At 25.0% G+C, this 23,521-nt stretch overlaps 11 protein-coding genes across 11 annotated transcripts, besides 1 other annotated feature; 6 read left to right on the forward strand and 5 right to left on the reverse strand.

The window, feature by feature from the left end:
- Nucleotides 1-197: 197 nt before the first annotated feature.
- Nucleotides 198-1,462, reverse strand: EHI_010580 (uncharacterized protein; the record flags this gene model as incomplete). Its single annotated transcript, XM_644969.2, has 4 exons — nt 198-818; nt 877-993; nt 1,068-1,203; nt 1,275-1,462. 4 exons carry the CDS (start codon nt 1,460-1,462, stop codon nt 198-200), a joined length of 1,062 nt encoding a protein of 353 aa, XP_650061.2.
- Nucleotides 1,463-1,589: 127 nt separating this feature from the next.
- EHI_010590 (Rho guanine nucleotide exchange factor, putative) lies at nt 1,590-3,158 on the forward strand (the record flags this gene model as incomplete). Its single annotated transcript, XM_644968.1, has 1 exon — nt 1,590-3,158. One exon carries the CDS (start codon nt 1,590-1,592, stop codon nt 3,156-3,158), a length of 1,569 nt encoding a protein of 522 aa, XP_650060.1.
- A 28-nt stretch (nt 3,159-3,186) lies between these two features.
- Nucleotides 3,187-4,387, reverse strand: EHI_010600 (BAR/SH3 domain containing protein; the record flags this gene model as incomplete). Its single annotated transcript, XM_644967.1, has 2 exons — nt 3,187-3,416; nt 3,466-4,387. 2 exons carry the CDS (start codon nt 4,385-4,387, stop codon nt 3,187-3,189), a joined length of 1,152 nt encoding a protein of 383 aa, XP_650059.1.
- A 237-nt stretch (nt 4,388-4,624) lies between these two features.
- On the reverse strand, nt 4,625-5,545 carry EHI_010610 (Ulp1 protease family, C-terminal catalytic domain containing protein; the record flags this gene model as incomplete). Its single annotated transcript, XM_644966.1, has 1 exon — nt 4,625-5,545. The coding sequence occupies one exon, from the start codon at nt 5,543-5,545 to the stop codon at nt 4,625-4,627; it is 921 nt and encodes a 306-aa protein (XP_650058.1).
- Nucleotides 5,546-7,582: 2,037 nt separating this feature from the next.
- Nucleotides 7,583-12,371: a repeat region.
- Nucleotides 12,372-13,327: 956 nt separating this feature from the next.
- On the forward strand, nt 13,328-14,330 carry EHI_010620 (uncharacterized protein; the record flags this gene model as incomplete). Its single annotated transcript, XM_647976.2, has 1 exon — nt 13,328-14,330. One exon carries the CDS (start codon nt 13,328-13,330, stop codon nt 14,177-14,179), a length of 852 nt encoding a protein of 283 aa, XP_653068.2. The 3' UTR covers nt 14,180-14,330.
- EHI_010630 (HEAT repeat domain containing protein) lies at nt 14,315-16,199 on the reverse strand (the record flags this gene model as incomplete). Its single annotated transcript, XM_647975.1, has 3 exons — nt 14,315-15,850; nt 15,904-16,069; nt 16,135-16,199. The coding sequence occupies 3 exons, from the start codon at nt 16,197-16,199 to the stop codon at nt 14,315-14,317; spliced, it is 1,767 nt and encodes a 588-aa protein (XP_653067.1).
- A 193-nt stretch (nt 16,200-16,392) lies between these two features.
- On the forward strand, nt 16,393-18,354 carry EHI_010640 (AAA family ATPase, putative; the record flags this gene model as incomplete). Its single annotated transcript, XM_647974.1, has 1 exon — nt 16,393-18,354. The coding sequence occupies one exon, from the start codon at nt 16,393-16,395 to the stop codon at nt 18,352-18,354; it is 1,962 nt and encodes a 653-aa protein (XP_653066.1).
- Nucleotides 18,355-18,419: 65 nt separating this feature from the next.
- Nucleotides 18,420-19,221, forward strand: EHI_010650 (60S ribosomal protein L7, putative). Its single transcript, XM_647973.2, has one exon. It carries the CDS (start codon nt 18,510-18,512, stop codon nt 19,200-19,202), a length of 693 nt encoding a protein of 230 aa, XP_653065.1. The 5' UTR covers nt 18,420-18,509; the 3' UTR covers nt 19,203-19,221.
- Nucleotides 19,222-19,335: 114 nt separating this feature from the next.
- Nucleotides 19,336-19,911, forward strand: EHI_010660 (Rab family GTPase; the record flags this gene model as incomplete). Its single annotated transcript, XM_647972.1, has 1 exon — nt 19,336-19,911. One exon carries the CDS (start codon nt 19,336-19,338, stop codon nt 19,909-19,911), a length of 576 nt encoding a protein of 191 aa, XP_653064.1.
- Nucleotides 19,912-20,115: 204 nt separating this feature from the next.
- On the forward strand, nt 20,116-21,675 carry EHI_010670 (uncharacterized protein; the record flags this gene model as incomplete). Its single annotated transcript, XM_647971.1, has 1 exon — nt 20,116-21,675. The coding sequence occupies one exon, from the start codon at nt 20,116-20,118 to the stop codon at nt 21,673-21,675; it is 1,560 nt and encodes a 519-aa protein (XP_653063.1).
- A 365-nt stretch (nt 21,676-22,040) lies between these two features.
- EHI_010680 (Sand family protein) lies at nt 22,041-23,390 on the reverse strand (the record flags this gene model as incomplete). The annotated part of the gene is made up of 1 exon (XM_647970.1): nt 22,041-23,390. The coding sequence occupies one exon, from the start codon at nt 23,388-23,390 to the stop codon at nt 22,041-22,043; it is 1,350 nt and encodes a 449-aa protein (XP_653062.1).
- Between the last annotated feature and the right edge of the window lie 131 nt (nt 23,391-23,521).

Raw genomic sequence — 23,521 nt, forward strand, 5'->3', positions numbered from 1 at the left:
AACAATGATACAATAGATTATACTAAAAATCAATAACAATTGGAGATGATAAAAAGGCATAAAGTTTGAGTTATAATGTAATAAAAATATTGTTTAAATAAAAATAAATTAAAGATATTGCATTAAAAAGAAGTATAGAAGTTTATTATGTTAAAGAGAACAATATAAAAGGATTTAGTTGGGAAGTAATAAAACAATTATTTCTCTTGTTGTTTTTGAGATCCAGAATCAAGTAATTGTAATACAGCAGAAAGATCAATATCATCTTCTTCAAATGGAGTTTTTTGTATTTGAGGTATTTCATTTTGTTCAATAACTTTTTTTGATAATTCAAAACTACGAACTAACTTCCGAGGTTTAGGTAATTCAGAAGGACTTTTTTCATTAGGATCTAATTGGATTTCTATTGGTTTTGAAATAGAACTCGATGTAGAAGAAGAAAGTAACTGAGAGAAGTGTTTTGGAGAAGATTTAAAAATGGGATTAAATTGGATTTTCTTATCTTTATGATGATGTTTGGAATTTTTAGAATGTTTTAATTTTTTTTGTAAGAAAGGTTTTGTACTTTCTTTTGATTTTGATGAATCAGATGAAGGAGGATTTGATTGAAATTGATCCGTTTCTGCAACTGAAAGGAGTTTTTCAGATTGTTGATGGTTAGCGTCAGATTGGATAGGACCAGTTAAAGTAAAAGAATCAATTTTTTTTATTTTTTGAACTTCATAATATTCTTTTAATTGTTTAAGTTGGTTGTAATCAATCTGAGTGATGAAAATATCATTTAAAAGGTGTTGAATAATTTGAGTTGACTGAATTGACTATTTAAAATTATGAATAACATGTTTTTAAGAAACTGATGATAGATAAATAACAAACTAACTTAGGTATATTATTATTTATTGAATTTAATAAGTCATTTGAGTTAATTTGTTCAAGCCAAGTTTCAGAAGGGTATTTTCTTTGTAGTTCAAATAATAATAAATCAGGATATTGCTAAATTAAAGGTAAAATATCTTGTATATATAAAACACTTTCATTTTAACAATAACATTAAAACATTAACAAACAATCTGTGGAATAGTTAATGAATGAATTTTCATTGAGAATTGAAAACAAATATCTTCTAACTTGAATATGTCATTATCATTTAATTCAGCTGTTCCATTATATTCTTTTCCATTAACTATGATTAATCCATTACCACTTAATTTGTTAGATTCATTGAATTTTATTATAATACATAAAAAAAAAGAATAATTAAAAAAAATACAAACGAAATAATAGCATTTTGGCTAAAGGCAATAAGTTCCCATTTTGATTTTATATTTACAATAACGTTTGATGACTTTTCTTTACTAATAGTATATTCCTTTCCTAATTTTAACCATAAGCGATCATCTCCATCAACATATGGATATTTTTGGATAACAGCAATATACCCCCCTTCTAGTTGAGTAAACATAAAATAAAAAAATAAGTTATTCTTCTTCAAATTGAGAAAAAAAGCTCAAAGAATTACAAAATTATTTTAATATTCTTTAGGTGAATCTAAAAGAACTTAAAAAAGTAATTTCACATAATACATAACTATGGAATTGAGTAAGCGTCAAAGAATATTAGATGAAATTTATAATACTGAAGTCTCATATTTAAATTTTTTAAAAATTTGTCAAACAGTTTATTTTGAGGATATGATTAGTCATGTGCCTCCTATTATACCATTAGAAAAGACTAATGAAATGTTTAAATATTTAGATACTATTATTACAATTTCACAAGAATTAATAAGATTATTTGATGAATCAAAAAAATCCAATTGCTTTGAGTCAGAAATAGGAAATATTTTTATTCAAATGCAGTCATATTTAAAAGGATATAATTTGTATGTTGCTAATAATGCTTATGCATTAAATATTGCTGATAGACTATATAAGAAAGAGAAATATGCAAAGTATCTTGAAACATTAAGACAATCAATTCAAGGTCCTGATACAATGAAATTAGATTTAAATTCTTTTCTTATTATGCCAGTTCAAAGAGTCCCTCGATATCGTTTACTTCTTCAAGATTTATTAAAAAATACACCTGATGGGACATTAGGAAAATCTGCATTAGCTACAGCATTAGAACAAATTAAGGTACTTGGAATTTCAATTAATGAATCTATTGCTGATGAAGAAAGAAGAAGAAAATTACTTGAAATACAAAGTCGTCTTCCAAAGAGTCTTCAGCCAAAATTTGTTTGTCCTGGAAGAGAATTTGTAATGGAAACTACTGTTGTTCTTACTTGGGAAGAGAAATTAACGAAACTAACATTAATCTTTGTTACTGATATGTTAATATTTGCTGAAACAGTTAATAAAAGGATTGACGTTAAATATGTAATGATTATAGGACGTATTAAACGTCAGACTGGTGAAAGAACAGAATTTGAATTATATACAAAAGAAGATGGAAACATTAAATTAGTTTTTCTTAACGAGAAAGATGGACAATTATTCCATGATAAAATTACTGAGTTAATCCCAGTTCAAGTAAAGAAATTAGCAGAAAAGAAGGCAGCAGAAGATGAATGTCCTTGTTGCAGGAAATCTTTGAATAGACTTGCTTCATATTCATCTCCTGGATTTATTGTCTGTGCTAAATGTAACAAAAAAGTTTGTAATACATGTGCAACAACAAAGATTGCTTTAGTTGCAGGTGGTGCACCAAGAAAAGTGTGTGATGCTTGTATTCTTGAACAATTTACAAAACAACAAGAAACAAATAAAAAACTGAAACAAAAGAAAGAACCATTATTACTTAATTCTCAAAAAAAAGATATAAATGAGTTTCAACAAAATTTAATAACATCATCTTGTACTTCAAGTCAAGTATTTACATCTCCAATGTTATGTTCAACAGGACATAATATTTATTCAACACCAATGATGACTTCTAATCCTTATTACATTCCATTGACATACAGTACAAGACAAATACCACAAACATTTACTACTTCACAACCTCTATCACAAACATTTACTACTTCACAACCTCTATCACAAACAGTTAACTGTTCAAATCAAACACAACGTTCACAAATAGAAATACTAAAAAATTTGAATGTTCCACAACGTAGACCACAAACTAAATTAAATAAAAAAAACTTAAATTGAATATTACTTTGTTATTAATGTTTAATTGTTATTCCATAAGCACAAGGAAATTTGATGGTACTAATCCATATAACCCATTTACTTCACCTTCCCACCAATCTCCATCTTTTCGATATACAAGAACAATATCATCTTTTTTTAAAGATATTTCATCTTCTTCAGTAGTTTCATAGTCATATAAAACTTTATATTTTTGAGGTTGTGGCTGAGACTCTTTAATTAATTTATCGTTATTATTTGGTAATAATTCCATTACACCTAATTAATTATAATCATTAATAAAGGAAAATAATAAAAAAATACAAACTTAATGGTGTAAGTGATGGTTGTTGAGGATCTGTTGGTTGAGTAATTTCTTCAGGAGGCATCATTGGAATATCAGTAATATAGTCAGGGTCGATAGGAGCATTTTCAACAATCATATTACTTGCTTTCATATTATAACCACCATTTGTAATATCTTCTTTTCTTTGAGTATAAATATTTTGGGGATGAATAAAACTATCATTATCTTGAGTAATAAGCCATTTAACATCAACAATTTGTTCTTTAAAAGAAGGAAGAAGTTTTTCAATACTATCAAGGGATTCATTATAAATATCTCTAATTAAAATATCATTTTGAAATAATTTAACAAAGAAAGGTTCAACTATTTTAATATAATTATTATTTAATTTTTTCATATCATCAATAATTTCATTTCTTAAATAGAAATAAAAGTCTCTTGCTTGTTCATATTTCGTTTTAGTATTTGTAATGATGTGTTGTGGTTTATTTTTTAAAACATTTGTTCCATAACGATTATGAGCATGATCCATATCAATTTGTCTTTTTTTTAGTTCAACAATTCTTTCTTCAATAACTTTATATTGTTGACTATATTCTTTTAATGGTAAAAATATATCATCTTCCATTGATGTTAAGCATGTTGTTAGTCCTAATTCTAAACATTCACATGTTGTCATATACTTTGTTGCAATACTATTTAATTGAATATCTTCTTTTGACATTTCTATTAAAGCCTTTGATAATTCAACTTTTTTATGTAACATTTTTTTTTGACTTTCATTATAATGACGAAGTGTAAGAAGAGTTTGAATTAAAAGTTTATAATGTAATTTTGTCTTTTTATGAACTTCTTTAAAATCTGTATCAATTGACTTTTCAGCAAATTTATATGAACTTCTAATTTCATAAACTTTTCTTTCAACTTGTTCTACTAATGACATATTCAACTTATGATTTCAAGTTTCTTTAATCCTTTTTGAGTTTTTTTTTCTTTTATTTAAAAAAAAGACGATAGAAATTTATAAAATTTCTTCAAAGAAATAATTTGTTTCTTTGAAACAAAATCCAATTGAAATTCATTATTAATCCACTTATATTTTCTTCATAACTTTATTAGAATTTACCTTTAACTATTTAAAAAAAGTATTTATTTTTTTCTATTTTTGATTGTATTTAAATTAATGAAATCCCATTTCAATTGCTGCATTTTGTATTAAATCTCTTTCTTTTGTTGGGTCTTCAGTAAATAAGAAAGAACGAAATTCTTTAATAGTCTTTGGTTTGTATTGAAGAAATATTCTAACAAAATATAATAAATATTCACCACATTCCCAATTAGATGGTTGTTGTGGTACATTAACATGAATACAATTAACTTCAAGATCATCCCAATAAATATTAATTCTTTGATACATCCAAGCAATAAATTCATTAATAGTATAAGATAAAAATTTTGGTGTATTACTTATATTTAATGAATCTAAATTTAAAACGCATGGAGCTATTTCATTTAATGGAATATCTTCATTAATCCTTTTATTCTCTTCTTCAAATTCAATAACTTCAAAATGATTAATTAATTCTTTCATTTTATTTATTAATAAAAGACATTCATTGTATTTATGTTCACTTATTATATTATTTTCATCAACTGATGATAAATTCATTTGAACTTCTTGTGCAAGCAGTTTTATTTGTTCATTTAATAAATTTAATCGTTGATCAAATTCATATTCTTCACAAAATTTTCTTTTCCCTCCTTTTAACATTCTATCACTTTGAAGACAATAAATTAATAATGTCCAATGTCTTTCTACATTAATTGGAATTATAATATATTCAAGGTCTTTTAATTCTAAATCTTTTTTACTAAACCATCTAGAACAGTGATAAAATTGACCTTCTTTATCAACATTTGGATCATTTGCTCTTCTCATATTTTCAAAGAAAAATGTTGATAAAACACATACTGATTTATCTCCATATTTCTTTTCAAGATATTCTAAATAAAAATTAAGAACATTATCATTAAACATTAATCGTTTTTTTAATATATTTTGTTCATGTTCTGTAAATTCAGTTGATACACTAATATTCATGTAATGAAAAGAATATTCTTAGTTATTTTTATTTTCTTTCTTTTTCTTTTTTTTTTCTTTAAAACATGAAATAACAAAAAATTATATATTAATGTTATTAAATTCTTTATAAATCCTATTTACATTTTTATATTTTAATTTAATTGTTCTTGCTCTCCTTTTATTGTTCCACTCTCTCCAATTATAAAATCAATATCATCATAATCAAAAAGTTCATCTAAAGTTTTTATAACATTATCTCTTGGTACTACCCTTTGAACTTTAATTACTGGAGTTAATTGTGTATAATTAATAATAGTATACAATTTTTTGGACGACATCTAACAATAACCGTTAAATATCTTTTATTTATTTTCAGTTTAAGTAACATTATATTAGACAATATTTTTTTATATTTCCTTGTAATTGTTTGTTAATCAAAATTATTTAATACTTAGCATGTTATGTAACTTTATTTGTTCTTATTTTGGACTTTTCTTTCTTATAAAATTTTAGTAAATTCAAAATGATTATTTTTTTCTTTTGTAAAAAAATGATTTTGAACTTTCTCTTTGTAAAATCTTCAGATGAATAGGTTTTTTTCTATCAAATAAAAGTATTGAAAATAAATTTTTCAATGTTTAGTAGCTTAATCTATTTTTCATTATTTTTCAAACTAAAAAATTATTTGCTATTTATGTTCTTCCTGTGTAAATAAACAAAATATTAAATAATAAAATGTTAGTTTTTATTTTTTTTAATTTACTTCTTATACAAAATTGAACCTCTTCAGTTGTTCTCTTTAGAAGCTATTTCTTTTATTTAATACTATTTATAATTCAATATTTTCTATTTCTTTCTATTTATAGTTATGCTAATTTAATAATTTACTAAATTGTTAATTCTTTCTATTTTTGCATAATTAGTTAATTCTATTGACTCTTATTCTTATTAAAAATGGCTATGGCTTTATCAATACTATTATTAATTAAATTATTTCTTTTTTATCTTTAGTACTTATTTTTATTTTAATTTATATTCTTTTCTTCTTTTTTTACATCTATTTTTCAATAAACTATTGAATATTTTTCTTTCTTGTTTTAATAATTCATGTAACTTAATACTCTTTAACTATATAAAGATATATTCATTATATATTCTATATACAACTTTTCTATTTATGTTATAACTTTTCATGTTCTTTCTATTCTTTTGTTTGATACATATTATTATTTCTTTACATCTTCTAAATTAAACTGATTTTAACTGAACAAATTGTTATGTCCTTTTCTTATGGAAGCTTTATAGTATCTAACTTAATTTCTTTTAATCCATTTTATTTGTTTCCTTCTCATTTAAACTTTAACCCTCTTCTATAGTGTTTTAGACTATTTTATCTTTTTCCTTATTTTTTCTTTTTTACCTCTTCTTTTTTAACCAATATGCACTTATGTATCTACTATAATTTGTATTTAATTATTACTCATTCTTATTTTGAACTTATAAACATCAAATTAAATTTAAAATGGAAGAATTAATAAACAAGAATAATCAAATAATTAAATAAGTAGTAGAAACACTTCCAAATATTCAACAATCAATTGATGATACTACTAAGAATTATCAATATTATCTAGGAAGTATTCAAAATGAAGTATTTGAAATAAAACCAAATGAAACATATTCAGAAGCAATTAAAAGAGGAGAATGAATATTTGATAGAATGGATAAAACAGAAAGAAGAAGAAAAATAGTGATAGAAAAAAAAGAAATGAAACAATTAATACAATAAAGACAGTAAAAAATAAAATGGAAAGTATAATGAAATAATGAAATAATAGAGAAAATCATTCATATGGAAGAGATGAATAAAATTAAAACAAGGTTTAATAAAAAAAAGAAAGAAAAATATCAGAAAAAAAGATATATGAGTATTTTGAATATATGAGCAACAATAGAGAGTGACAATTAATTCAAGTTAGAAATAATACAATTATTGATTTGAATATTAACATGAAATTAATAATATTTTTATTTGAGTCAAATTAATAAATCAAATAAAAAGCAATTAATTAAGTATTAATAGAACTAGCTTCTATTCTTCCTGGCTCAGGGGAGACTAATCCCGTCCCTTCGTCTTCATCTTCTTCTAGCAGCTCTACGGAGTATGTTTGGTTGTGATCTCCGCAGTATTCCATGACATCCATCATGTTTTTTATTACAAGGTTTTTTACTTCTTTAACAATGTCAATTTCAATTTTTAATTCTTTGATTAGTCTGATACTTTCTTTATTTACTAATCCATTTATTGATATTACTACTGGAATTATTTTGACATCTTTTAATTTTTCTATTTTCATTAGCCTACTCTTTAATTCCTTATACTTATTCCTTTTCTTCCAATAGGCTCCATTAATATTGTGATCAGCCACAATAGTCATATCAAATAATAGACCAGTTTTGTTCTTTTTATTTAATACGTATTTGTCTGGTATTTTGTGATATTGTCCATCACTTTTCATTATTTGTTTGTTCCATATCATAGTGATGTCTTTATATTGGAACACTGTTTCATATGGGGGTTTTTTATATTGATTATTTCCAGTGTATTTTCTTATTAATCCCTCCCATATTATTATGCCTATATGGTCATGTTTTTCTATTTGTGATTTATTATGATAAATACAAGATAGTAGAATGTGTTCTACTGTAGCTATCTCGTCTTTACATAGTGGGCAGTATTTTAATCTTTCATTTTTCATTATTTTTGCTTTTTTATACCCACAAAATATTGCTCCATCTTGCATTTTAGTTAATTGTAGAAATGCATTTTTTCTTAATATTGATTGACTTCCATGCTTTAACTGTAGTAGTTTTATCTACTCATTTTGACTCATTCCATCTTCTGAAGTGTCTACTAATTTGATGGGACTTCCATTTTTTTGATGTATTTATCATTAATTTCTTTATTTCTATTACTACTTCTTTTTCTTTTTTCTTTTCAATACTTTCATTTATTATTTCTTCTATTTTTGTTTCATTTATTTTATGACCTAGGGCTTTTTTAATTCTATTCCACATTCCCTTCTTACTGTACCATCTATCTAATATGTTATTTCCTATTTCACTTTCTCTGGTACAGTAGTACATTATTGTTCTAACTAATTCATTAACATATTCGTCATTTATATTTATTAATCCTTCATTTCTTCTATAATGACATATAGATAGTCTTTGGAGTTTCACCAATGTATTTTGCCTTTCTTAAATATTTTCTTATCTCCTTTTCAATTTTATCTAGGTCAGTGATTTTCCAATTTACAACTGATGCTGAATATCTGAAGATATTGATTACTTCAGTGTTTATTCTAGTAATATATCTTCTATTACTACATTCATCAGTGTTTATTTCTTCCATCTTCTGATTCATTTTTTCTTTGATGGTTTTACAATTGAAGGTATCATCAATTTCATCAGACTGCCATATTCCTAAGTATTTATACAAGTCCTCACCTTCAATGACTGGGATGTTTTGCATTCCATTTGGTATTTCTTTAATGTTTTTTAATACCATTCCTGACTTTTTCTCATTCATTTCCATCCCTATTCCACTTATTATTTCATTAATTTCATTGTGGATTATTCCCATTTCTTCACTACTTTCTGTCATTATTCTCATTTAATCCATATATAATGTGTGATTTGATTTTGGGAATTTCTCTTCGATGATTTGAGAAATTACATTCATATTAATGATGAAGAGTAGAGGGGATAAGGAATCACCTTGTAAAATTCCTCTATTTAATTTAATACATCATAGATATTCATTAAATTTATAGCCGATGAATATCTTCAATCTAGTCATCATACTTTCAATTATGTTAATGATGACACCCTCTACATTAAAATACTTTAATGATTCAATTACCCATTCGTGGTTTACTGTGTCATATGCTTTCTTAATGTCATAATATGACTCATCATATTTTGGGTATTTTTCTTCTTTCTTCTGCTTCATCATATAACTATTAATTATTCCTTCTTTAGCAGCTAAAGATTGCAACTTACATCCCAATTGGTTGCTACTAATTTTCAATGATTCACAATTCATGTTAAGTCTTCTGTGAATCTTTTCTTTTAATATTGAGGTAAATACTTTCATAATTACATTTGTACAACTGATAGGACGATAATTAATGACGTCGTTCCTATCACCTCCTTTGTGGATTAATAAAGTTCATCCACTTACCATGTCTAATGGGATGTTTTCGGGGAAGTTCAACCATTCGTTAAAGATATTGAGAATGATTTCTCTTAATGATGACATTCTTTTCAAATAATACAAATATATAGTGTCTATTCATGATGCTTTCCAGTTACTTATTCTCATTATACTTAAATTTAATTCATTTATTGTTATAATGACACTATCATAATTGAAATATCTTTCATTCCACGAGGTGATTTGTTTTATTTTCCAATTCTCTTTATTTAATTTCACCTGTGTTTCATATAACGATTTCCAATATTCTAAAGTAATATCGTTATTTGGATATATTTCGTTTTTTGGGTCTTTCTTCCTTATTTTAATTTTCTTGTTAGAATCAAACATGATTTTATTTGTATTGATTCTGACCCTTTCTTCCTTATTAAATTTAATTCTTTCTTTTATCATTGTCATCATATATTTTAGGTATTTTATTCTTTCTAGTGTTTTAACTTTTATTCCTTCTTCATCATTTTCTTTTAATTTCATGATGCACTTTATTCTGTACCATTTCCTTCCCTTAACCAAATCTTCTAGTCTATTCATTTTCTTTAGGATTTCTTTTATTTCATCAAATTTATCTCCTATTATTTTATTTTGGAGATAGAGGTGCATAATCATTGAAATCTTCATATCATCTTGCAGATCCTGCATTCTGCTTCCTGACCATACTCATCTATTATTAATTTCCATTATTAATCGATCAGCTTCTTTTCTTTGAAAGTAGTAATTAATGTTTGTACATTTTTCTACTTTCATTTCTTTCACTTTATTGATGAGAGTGTTAAGGTATTCTTCATCAATTTCTGTAGAGTTATTCTTTATTATGATGTTTTTTATTATTGAATTACACCCTACTCTTCCTTCTATTATATCATTTACTTTCACTTTAATGTACCGTTTAGTGCTTTCTTTTATTTTATGTGACATTTTAATATATTTAATATATTCTTTTTCATTATTGACATTGATGTTTGTCACTTTTATTATACTTTCTATTTGTTCCCATCTTAATTTCTTATATAATTTCTTGTTTAACCAATTAATTGCAAAACAATACATCACTTCAATTAGAATTCTATTTGTTTGTTCTGTTGTATTTCTTGTCTGACTATCATCTCTTGTTTTTTGACAATCAGTGCTTTGCTTTTCTCTTCGATTTCCACTACTGTCTTTTTCATAGGAGTAGTTTCGTTCATCTCCATTGTTCCTGATGATGTTTTCCTCAGTACTGGTTGTGTATTTATCACAAGTGTCATCGTTTTCTTCTTCTCTAGTTCCTTCTGTGAAATAAAATTTTCAATATCATCTTGTTGTTTTGATATTATTTGTTTTTGTGTCTCATTTTCTTTTTGTGTGTTGTCTAATTCTTCTCTTGTTATTTCTGCAATTTCTTGGTTTTTAATTGCAATTTCTTGATACTCAGAGATTTGTTTTTCTTTATCTCTTATTTCCTTCTTTAATTCTTCAGTGTTTTTTTCTATCATTTCAATCTTCTTCTCTAGTGTGTTTGTATTTTGTTCTAGTATCTTGTTTCTCTTTTTCAACCTTTCAATTTCTTCTTTCATTCCTTCATTTTCTTTTTCTATCTTCTTTTTATTAGCTTGGATGCTTCGGATTTTTTCTTCTTTATTATTTACTTCTGTGATTTTTCTTCCTTCTATCTCATTTATTTTTCCTTGTAATTTTAAATTTCTTTCTTCTAATTTTTCATTTTCTTTCTTCATTTCTTCATAATTCGTTTGAATCTTTTTAATTTGTGTTTTCATTTCTGTAATTTCTTCTTCAAATTCTTTTTTGACTATTTCTTTTGCTTTTCTCATCATTTCTTCTGAGATGGCTTGTTCTTCTTCCATTTTTTCCATGCTGAATTCTTTAACTTTTTCTTTTAATTCAGTAATTTGATTTTTCAGAGCAAGTATTTCTTCTTTTTCTTTTTCTTCTTCTATCTTTTCTTCTTTATTTTTTGTTTCTTCTTGTATTTTCATTACACTTTCTTTGCTATTTATTATTCTTGCAATTTTACATCTATCATTCATTTCTTTAATTGGGTTTTTGTTTTTAATTTCTGTTTCTATAGCCTTAATGTCTTTTTCCTCCCAATCTTTTGTTTTTTCTTTAAACTCTTCTTTCGTCTTTTCAATTATCTTTTTCTTTTTAATTGAATATACTTCTTGAAGAATATCATACCATCTTTTTCTTTTACCTTCATATTTTTTTAGTATTTCTTCGTATTCTCCTTCATTCCATTCACTTGTTATTCTTTTTATTCTTTCTTGTATATCATTTATTGTTATTCATTTATATTTGTTATTTGTATAATCTTTATTGTTATTGTATTTACCTTGTTTTTTATTTGTTTTTCTTTGAGTCTTTTGTCTTCTAAACCCTTTTTCCTTGGTGTATCGTTTACCTTTATTGTTATAATTGTTATGCCATTTATTGCTATTGACATTTCTTTTTTTGTTGTATGACCTTAGATTTCTATGTCTTGTTTGCTTTTCTTTACAAGACCCTAAGGTTTTACACAATAGCCATGGCATTAAAATTTGTTGTATTTCCTGCATTGGAAAAGGATCTTAATTAATAAATCAATAAAATAAAAGAATAATTGATATTAACAAAAAATGAGTGAATGATTTAGTTTATATATAAAAATTACATTATATTTAAAGAAAAAGATTAAAATAAAGTACTTGTTAACATTTAATTTTCATAATAAAGAATGAAGAAACTATAATTTCACAACAAACAAATCAGGTATATTGAAATAATTTCATTAGATGAATTATAAATGAAATGCAAAAATAACAAAAAAACAGAATATACCAGTGAAGTTATAAATATTATTATATCAAAACATACCATTTGTCTTACAAGAAATATTATAAAATGTAAATGATAGAATATAATCTATATTTGAAATTAGTGAGAATGCATAAGAATAATATTAAAATAATTCCAAAATAATAATTATATTCATAAAAAATATTATATGAATTTGAGCTTTTATACTTATCTAATTACTCCTTTTTGATATTAATTAAATTTTTATATTAATATAAAAATAATTTTGAATAATTTGATGAATAGTTTTAAATTAATACTAAACTAACGTCATTCAAATTAAACCTCTTTTTGGATTAATACAATTATTTATCTTCTAAAGAATAACAAAGTAAATATAAAAAATAAATTAAGTTTAATTACATAAATTCAAATAACTCTTTTATCAATTACTTCAGATAATAAATAACATTTGTTTTGATTATCAAAATATTAATTTATTAATTTATAACTTTTTTATTTTTATCATTGGAATTAAACAAATCAAAAACCAACCTTCATTATATAATAGGATTATCAATTTCTACAAATCAAAAAATTTATATTAGAGAAGAAATAAATAGAAAAAAGAAACTAATTTCCAAAATTAATTTGTATTTAAAAAATAACACAAAAAAATTTCGTTTTTAGATTTTTTCTTTTCATTAAAATTTAAAAAAGATCTAATAAAATCGTATTATCAAGTTATCATGGGATCTGCACAATCACATAGAACAAAAAGAAACCAACGAAAGAATCAAAAAGAATGCACAAATAGTCCTGAAACAACTCCTCCACAATCTTCACCACATGAAAACTGGAAACAACCAATAAATAAAACCAAAAAAAGTTTTACAACAACCCAATGTGTTTCTAAAACAGTAGAAACAAAACCAATAGTTCCAGTACAAGAAAAACCAACAGCTCAAATTCAAGAAAAACCAAAAACCAATCCTCAAAAAGAAGAAACTACCAAGATAACACAAGAAAAACAAAAAGAACAAATAAATACAATTCAAAATGACTTTAATTTGTATCAAAAAGATGGAGAAATTCAACCAGAAGGATTAGCTCAAATGATTGAAGACCTTGGTATTAATGATGTTGGATCTATAAAGGCTTTATGGGTTGCATGGAAATTAGGAGCAAAGGATTATAAAATTAATGAGAACGGATTTAGAAAAGGTCTTGAATCAGTTCATGTTTCTTCATTAAAAGAATTTAAAAATTGTATTCCTGAAGACCCATTAAATGATAACTTAACTGGAAAACGACTATTTAATTATGCATTTGAATGTAATGTAGAATATCGTCAAAAATTAATGGAAAAAGAAGATTCTATCTTATTACTTCATCAATTCTTTGGAGAAAATAATGAAATGGTAAATAAATTCATAACTTTTCTCTCACTTGATTCAACAAAACCATTAAATAGAGATGAATGGCAAAACTTATATGATTTTATAAAAACAATTCATTTAGACTTTTCTAACTATGATACAACATCAGACTCTGCATGGCCATTACTTTTTGATAGTTTTGTGTCTTCATTTCAAAATTAATGAATTTAATAGATAAATTAGTTAATAAAAAGAGAAAGAAACCATTTTATTATTTCAAAAAGAGGTTCTTTTTTTTGTTATACTTTTAAATTAAAGAAGAATAAAAAACAATGACATGATATATGTTAAAATTAATTAATTTTTTAATTGAGTTTCAAATAATTCTTTTGCTATAGAAGATACATCTTGTTCATCATCAGCCATTAACTGATAACAACAATCACAAACATTACTTATTTGAATAAAATTTGGATATTTTGAGGATATTAAAGAAATTGCATGACATAAATGAATTCTTACATTAGGAACTGGATCATCAACACATAATAAAAAGAATGGCATAAAGAAATTATCTAAAATTGCTAAACCTTCATCCATAGATTTTACTTCTCCAAATATCCAACTAATAAATTCAATAATAATCTTTCTTCTATGATAATTTCTTTTAGATAAAACAATAAAATTATTTCTTACTTTTTGTTTAAATTCATTAGATGATATCATATATACTTGTGCTGTAACTTCTGCTGCTTTAGATCGTGTAGCAGCCATTGGATCATTTAATAATTTAAATAAATAAGTTTGAACATCAACTGATTCTCCAACTGATTGAACAACTCTACTAAAACTTGATGCTATTTGTAATCTTACTCTCCAAAATGGATTTTCCATAAAACTCATAAAAGATTTCATATATCTTTCTTTATATTCAGGATTAACAATTCCAATAACATCTGCTAATGAACTAATAGCAGCTAACTGAACTACTTTTTCATCTTTAAGTAATGAATCATATAATTCTAAAAAGAATGCCCTTGTATCTTCTGCTTTTACATAAGGCATAAATAATTGAAAACAAACTCCAACACTATATCTTGCTCCTATAGCACCTGAATTAGCTAAATTTTTAACGATAGTAAATACAGTTTCTGATTTAGTTTCCATATAAAAATTAATAATTGAGACTAAACTTTTCCCAACTGATGTTGGAGCATCAGGAAATAAACGAACGGTATCAGATGATAAATTAACAAGAATTGGTAATATTTCTTTTGAATATTGATTAGCAAGTTTTTTTCCTATAATATGAAGAAAATGTGGCATTTGTTTTAAAGAAACAATTGCATTTGGTTTATTTGCATCTTGGACTAATGAAAAAAATGGTCGAATTAAATTACTTTTACTATCAACAGCTATTTCTGCTATTGATGTAATACATTCTGATGCCTTTTTTCTTACTATAAAATCTTTGTCATTTGCACCACATACAATTGCAGGAACAATCATTCCATCAATATATTCTATTGGTAATTGTGTTGATAATAAAGAATATGTTTTAATTGTATTCTTACGTAATGAAAGATCTTTAGACATTAAAAGGTCTGGTAATTTTGGTAATAATAATTGTATTTTTTCTTCTTCACTTAATCGTGGTAACATTGCATCAACTAATACTAATCCAAATACTTGATTTTGGCAATCACTATCATCCATTAATAATGCTTTTGAAACAGAATATACATACCCTCTAAAATCTGTTTCATTTAACATTGGAATAACTCGTTTTAAACATTTTACTGTTGCTTTTTTAATTGCTTTTGGACTATTTACGACAAGTTCAGTTAATGGAGCAACAAGAAGCATTGCTTGAATTCGATATTCTTCAGTATCCTAAACAAATAAATAATAATTAATTATATTATTAAAATAATAAATTAACAAACTGATACATAAAGTTTTCTTATTACAGGTAATAAATTTTGAATTAAATAAACAATTTGTGAATTTTCTGAATCTCCTAAACTGTCATGAAATAATGGTATAAGTTCTAATATTTCTTCAAATGATAATTTTGGTGTTAATTCTCCTAAACTTTTATAAGCTGCTTTTCTATATTATTACATTTATCTCTTATTCTCTTTTTTTTTAATAATTCATTTCATATTTAAACAAACCGTTTAGGTCCTGTAGTTTTTATTGATTCAATAAATTCTTTAAATTCAATTTCAGTGTTGGTCATTTAATTATTAAGAACTTAATTTTCTCAATTTTTTGAAAAACTATCTTTTCAGTTTATTTTAATTAATTTTATTATTTTCTTTATTAATATTTTATTATTTGAAATAATATTTTATTAACTTTTTTTTTTATTTAATTTATTGATTCTTCTTTTGTATAATCAAACTCTCAATATTAAATTCTTATTTGACTCAATGGAAATAGTATTAAATGTTCGTTATGAAAAAAATATTTCCAATTTTGTGAAAATTAATAGTTCAAAATTTTTATTTTTATCAAAGTCAAAAATTAAAATTTCTAATATTCAAAATTATTGTGGAACGAATAAAATACTTGAAGAATATATTTGTTACTTTATTATTGATAAAAATTTAAATGAAAATGAAATTATATTAAATGATGAAATGATAATTTCATTAAGATTTCCTAAAAAAGTTAAAATTTCACTTTGTTTTATAAAAACAATTCCTGAAGCAATAAATATTATTGTAAAACCTTCTCCTCATCCTCTTATTAATTTAAAAAAACAAATTAAGTATTTTAATGATAATAAAAATTGGGAAAATTTTAATCATCGTTTTATAAAAATTGGAAATACATTATTATTAAAAAGTGATTCAATTGGTAATGAAAATAATTTATTATTATCTCCGTATAAATGGTTTTCTTATTCCATTACTAGTATTAATAACCAAAAAATAACTTCTTGTTTTTTTGAAATTACATCAAAAACAAAATTTTATATTGAACCTTCTCCTTCTTTAATATTAACTTCAAAATTATCTCCTTTAACATTTATTTCATCAGAACAAAATTGTAAAGAAATCTACTCTTTTCTTTCAAATCTCTTAGTAAAATCAAATCAATTAAATCAAATGAAAGAATGTATTATATTAGGACCAAATGGAATTGGTAAAAGAACTTTAGTTCTTCAAATTGCTTCAACTCTTCAATGTAATTTTATTAGAATTGGAATAGATGACTATTCAATATCTGATACATTAACATTAATAGAAGAATCAATAAAAGCTCTTCCTATTATTATTTTATTTGATAATATTACAGACATTAATTATAATATAATCTATCAATATACTTCATCAATTCAATCATTTCTTGCAACTAAAATTAATACTCTTCCTCATTCACTCTTTAAAATGATTTGTGTATTTAATATTGATTCTATTTTTTCTCCATCGGATTCTTTTCCATTTCTCCGCTTAAAAAATTATCAAACATCTGATCTTTGTCGTATTCAACAATATCTCCATTTACCAGAATCAATTATTCTTCCAAGAGGATTAACTTTTTTTGACTGTCTTTCTATTCAAAAGAGTTGGAATGCACTTCCTTTAAGTATTGAAGAAATTAATAAAATAGCAAAACAATTATCTCAACAACATACTACTTCAATAGAAATACCAACTGTAAGATGGTCTGATATTGGTGGTTGTAATGGAGCTAAAAAACAAATTAAAGAGGAAGTGTCAAAAATATTATCATCAAATGAAAGTCATGGAATTTTATTATATGGACCTCCTGGAACAGGAAAGACTCTTCTTGCAAAAGCAGTAGCAACAGAATATAATATGTCATTTTTCAGTGTTAGAGGTGCAGAGTTACTTAGTAAATATGTTGGAGAAACAGAAAAAAATATTAAAAATCTATTTCACACAGCAAGAGAAAATAGTCCATCTATTATCTTCTTTGATGAAATTGATGCAATTGCTTCTGAAAGAAAAGGAGGGAGTGTTTTTGATAGAGTTGTAAGTCAAATTTTAACTGAAATGCAAGGGGTTGGTGTTATTGGTGGAATTCTTGTTATTGGAGCTACAAATAGAATAGATAAAATAGATAAATCACTTCTTGTTCCTGGTAGGTTTGATGTATCTGTTGAAGTTGGGTTGTCTTGTGGTGAAGAAAGAAAAGAAGTTATATTGGCTCAATTAAATTCTGTTCAACATGAAGATATAAATCTTGATCAATTTGTATCTTATTTACCAGAAAAAATAAGTGGGTCAGACATCTCTTTGATAATATCAAAAGCATATTCACTTGCCCGTAAAGAGGTGATAAATCGCTATATTAAAGGAGAAGTTGTAACTACACGAGATATAAAAATTACAGCATTTCAATTATATTCATCTCTTAAATAACACAAATTATTTAATTTTTTTTTGGTATTTATCTTTAATTCAAAATAATAAAAAAAACTTAAAACTATAAAAGAATTAAAAGTAAATTAATAAAAACTATACTTTATCAAACCCGGAGAACTAAAAAAAATCGAGGTTTTTAGGGGTTGTTGGAGATGAGTGCTAAAGTAGCCACCGCCGTTCAAAGAGAAGCTTGCACAAAAACTGTTTGCCCATGCAAAGCAAGATGCCAAGCATTCAGAGCTGAAGTTATCAAAAGAACTATTCAAAACCATAAGGATATTGAAGCTGCTAAGAAAGCTGTCTATCTTGCAAAGAAGAAGGCAGAAATTAACGGTGATTTATATGCTGAAGCTGATCCAAAATTAATTGTTGCCATTAGAATTAGAGGTATTAATGGAGTTTCACCAAAGATCAAGAAAATCCTTAAACTCCTTAGATTAAGACAAATTAACAACGCTGTTTTCATTAAGGCAAATGCTTCAACCATTAAGATGTTAAGACTTGTTGACCCATATGTTACTTATGGTTATCCAACTTTAGAAACTGTCCAAAAACTCATTTACAAACGTGGAGCCCTTAAAATTAATGGAAATAGAATGCCAATTACTTCCAACTGTATGATCAAGAAAACTCTTGGAGACAAAGACATTATTTGTGCTGATGATCTTATTCATGAAATTTACACTGTTGGAAAGCACTTTAAGGAAGTTAACAATAAACTCGCTCCATTCAAATTAAACGGTGCTAAAATTGCTGAAAAGAACAAGAAGATTCATTTTATTCTTGGAGGAGGATTTGGAAATCGTGAATTACTCATTAACAAGCTCCTTGCCAAGATGATCTAAATTGATTCGTTATGATTTTTTTTTGTTATATAAAACCAATTAAATACATAACAAAAAAGGGTTTAATAAAAATTCAATAGGAGTTATTTTTAGATGGAATTAGGAACTTTATAGAGAACTTTAAAACATCCAGATGAGTCAGATTTGTAAAACTGTCATTATTGGAGATTCTGGAGTAGGTAAAACTTGTATCATTCAAAGATTTACAAAAGGAACTTTCAATGAAGAACAATCTGCAACAGTTGGAGCATCATTTGTTGATTGTGAATTTAAATTACCTAATAATGAAAGTTATAAATTACGTATTTGGGATACTTGTGGACAAGAAAGTTTTCAAAGTATTATTCCTATGTATTTTAGAAATGCGTCATGTATTATTCTTGTGTTTGATGTTAGTAATTTTCAATCATTTAAAGGTATTAAAAGTTGGTTATCTATTGCATTGTCAAGTGCACCAGAATCAACTCCTGTAGTTGTTCTTGGATCAAAAAGTGATTTACCTTCTGTTGTTCCTGAATCAACAATAAATGATTTTGTACGTCAAAGAAATTATTTATATTTCCCTGTATCTTCTAAAAATAATACTGGAATTAAAGAAGCATTCGATAAAATTTCTTCTCTTGCTTTTGAAAAACAATCTTCTATGACTAAAGAACAAGAAATTAGAATCAATGATGAAGTTAAACAATCTGATAAAAAATGTTGTTAATTACATATTTTTTTGTAGTATTATATAACATTCTTTCTTTTTTTTTTTTTTAGGATTTATGAAAAAAATAAAATTATATTAAAAAAATTAACTTGAAATGAGTGTAAAAAGATTAATTCTAAAAAAATAATTACTAAAATTATAAAAGTTAAGGAAAAAGAAAATGTGAATCGACAAAAAACTAGTATATCATTTACACGAATAATGGCAGCAACAGAAACTGCAATTCTTGAGGGATGGCCAACATTACAAGAAGTACTTGAAGACTCATTTATGAAACGATTATTGAGATGTTATCTTTCTGATGAAAGGTCAGAAGAAAATTTAGACTTTCTTGAATCAGTAGGATTGTATGAATCTCAGTTTGATAAATTGACACCTAAAGTACGTTTAGAAGCATTAAATTTTATTAAAGATCAATTTTTGGATAGAAACTCAGAACGACAAGTTAATTTATCTTATCAAATTCAACAATCAATCTTAAAAAAATTATCTGAAGTTACTTCAAATGCACCCAAAGATGTATTTAACGAAGCAAAAAAAGCAACAGAATATTTGTTATATACAGAACAATACACATATTTTATTAATAAGTTAAATGCTAATACAATTGGTACAGGTAAAAAAGATGTTTATTCATTATATCTTAATCAATTTCCTAAAACTAACCCACAACCATTATATAAGCCAACATTAAATAAAATCATAGAAATTGAAAAAAAATCATGGAATGAAGATGAGGTAAAAAGAAACACAGAATCTATTAAATCACTTGTAGAATCATTAATTCAAGACGAATGTAATTATGTTGGAGTATTAACTAGTTTAAGTGAATTTAGTGAAATTATGACTAAAAAACAAATACTTGGTCCTGATGTTTTGAAAGAACTTTTTGATCATATTCCTGTATTAATTCAACATCACCAAAAATTCATTTCATCATTACAAGAGGCTAAAGCTGATGAGAAGGTTGGAGAAAAATTAAACTCTGGACTTCACTTTTTAGTTCTTTATCGATACTACCTTCGGCATGTTCCAAAGAATATTGCTAAGTTATGTTCTATTGGTATGACAGATGAAATAGAAGTTGGAAGAGAATTATATCCTCTTCCAGTAATTGAAGAATTTGATAAACAACAAAAGATGACTAAAAAAATGAGTGTATTACAAATGCTTGTTTATCCATATTTTAGAGTGAGAACATATCAAGCCTATGTAGATGATTTTATTAAAATAACAAAGAAAGACTCACAAGAAGTTAAAGAATTAGAAGTTGTTCATAGCCAATTAGCTATTTTTCAAGAATTAATTAATACATATTCTGATATCAATAAAATTGAAAGAATATCTGATGCACTCAAGCTTCTATTTCCATTTAGTTTTACTTCTATTATGCCTTTATTTGAAGGTAAGAATGGAATTTGTGGAATTGCTTCTTTAGATAGATTTGATAAAACTGATATTAATCAGTTATCTATGTCACTTAATTCACGTAAAAAACTTACATTAATTATTTTATATCGAGGTGTTGTTGTTACTGATGTACCAGTAATTAGAAAGAAAGGTAATGTAAGTAATTCTATTGATAAATCATTTTATTCATTTACATTAATAGGTGATATTCGAGATTTTGGTACTGAAGATTCTACAGAAACAATATACATTGATGTACCAGAAATCAAAAAGAGAATATGGTTTGGATGTGAAAGTACTGAAGAATTTAAGTCTTGTGTTGAAGCATTAAGAACAATCTTGTCAAATTGATTTTTTCTATCTCCCAATTTTTGTCTTTTTATAAACTTTTAAAAAAAAAGAATCTTAAAATGATTAATTAATAAGAAGATGAATGAGTCACAAGTTCAGATAAATTCAGAAGAGAAAATATTAAAAGAAGGCAATAAATTAAACAATGAAAAAAAAATGAGAAAAACAAAAAAGGAAATTAAAGAATTGAAACAGAAAGAAGAAAAAAAACCAATAAGTAACAGTCCTTTAATTTGTAGTATTTTAAAAAATTTCATTAAGGTTCATCCTGAAGTTATCTTACAAAGAAAGAAAGTATTTAATCCACTTGATTGATATTAATAATTTTGTTTGAAGTCATTAAGAAATTAAAAAAAAAAATATAATTACCAAAGGAAACTTTTGTATTTTCCTTTCTTAGTTGGTGTTATAAATAAAGTGTCAAGTTTAGAACGAACCAAACTAATGATTTTATTTCCACGATTAATAACTTCGTCTCTTTCCAGAAGAATATTAAAAGTACCACAAAAGAAATAATCAGAACGTAATGTTGCATAAATACAATCAACACCACCTTTACTACAATATTCTTTTAAATTTTGATTTTTCATTTCATCATAGACAGTTCTAAACATTCTATGAATTCTTTTTTGTTCAGTATAACTTGATTTATATGGTTCTTGAAATTCAGGTTCATGTAATTGAGCATTATCACCTTCAATTTTAACAAATATATAATGAAGATATAATGAAGAACTTTCTTCAAATTGAACATCAACTGAAGGACCATTAATCAATTGGTTGATAAATGGGACATTTATTATTTCATTTTCAATTGTTTCAGCACAAGTACTAATTATTGGTAATGACTCATTTTTTGTTGCTAAAAGTACTAATGATAATTTACTTGTAAAAAATTTACAAAAAACAAATAATTGTCCTGATTGATTAAAGTCATATAATCCAATTGGAACCCATTTATCATTTATTGTAGGTAATCCTTGGACAAAAGTCATTAAAATATGAATGTCTTTTGGAGAAAGAGTACAACCAGATCTTTGATTGATATAAATAAGATTTAACTCATTAAATAATAAAGTGAATACAATTGAGTCATTGTCATTTATTAATTTATCATTACAAGTATTTACTAAATTAATAATAACATCATTTATTTGTTCTCTCATTGTACATGGTAAAATACTAACAGCATTATACAAAATAGCAGTTGAAACATTCATTGAATGAATAAGAAATTTCATTTGGTCATATTCAGTTAATATAAGTCTTCTAAAATCATATGAAGTTTTCTTTTGAAATAATGATAAAATGGTAGTATAAGGAACAATAGAACAAAGTTTTCTTCCAATCATTTCTGCTTCAATCTTTAATTGTTGTGGTGTTTCTCCAGTTTTTGCTACAATAACAATTTCAATAGGTCCAACTGAATGAAAAATAATTATTTTTCCATCTTCACAAACAACATCATCTGTAGAATCACTTAAATCTGCAACTACAGAAGATAAAGCGGTTAATGTACCCATGAAAGGAGCTAATTTAATTTCATCTCCATACCTACTAAATATTGGTTTTCCTGCATCTGTATAAATAAGTATATGCTTCTTCTTCATTTCCCAAGCTTTTGCATTATTTGTCATATCAATTTCAGTATCATTCTCCCATCTTTTATGTAAAATGGAAAATTCATTTCTGATAGAAACATTTTCTTCAGCCATCTTCTTCAACCTAACCCAATATAAATACTCATCTTTTCTTTTAAGTTCTTTTAATTTCTGTTTTATATAACGAAAATATTTCTTTTTTTTTTATAATTTTTATATTATTAAAATTTGTTATTCAATGGAAT

Source organism: Entamoeba histolytica, genomic scaffold (assembly GCF_000208925.1).
Source record: "Entamoeba histolytica HM-1:IMSS scf_1104750516399 genomic scaffold, whole genome shotgun sequence".
Taxonomy (NCBI): Eukaryota; Evosea; order Mastigamoebida; family Endamoebidae; genus Entamoeba; species Entamoeba histolytica.

Coding starts and splice junctions, on each gene's coding strand:
- EHI_010650 (XM_647973.2), top strand. CDS start 18,510: ATGAGTGCTAAAGTAGCCACCGCCGTTCAAAGAGAAGCTTGCACAAAA.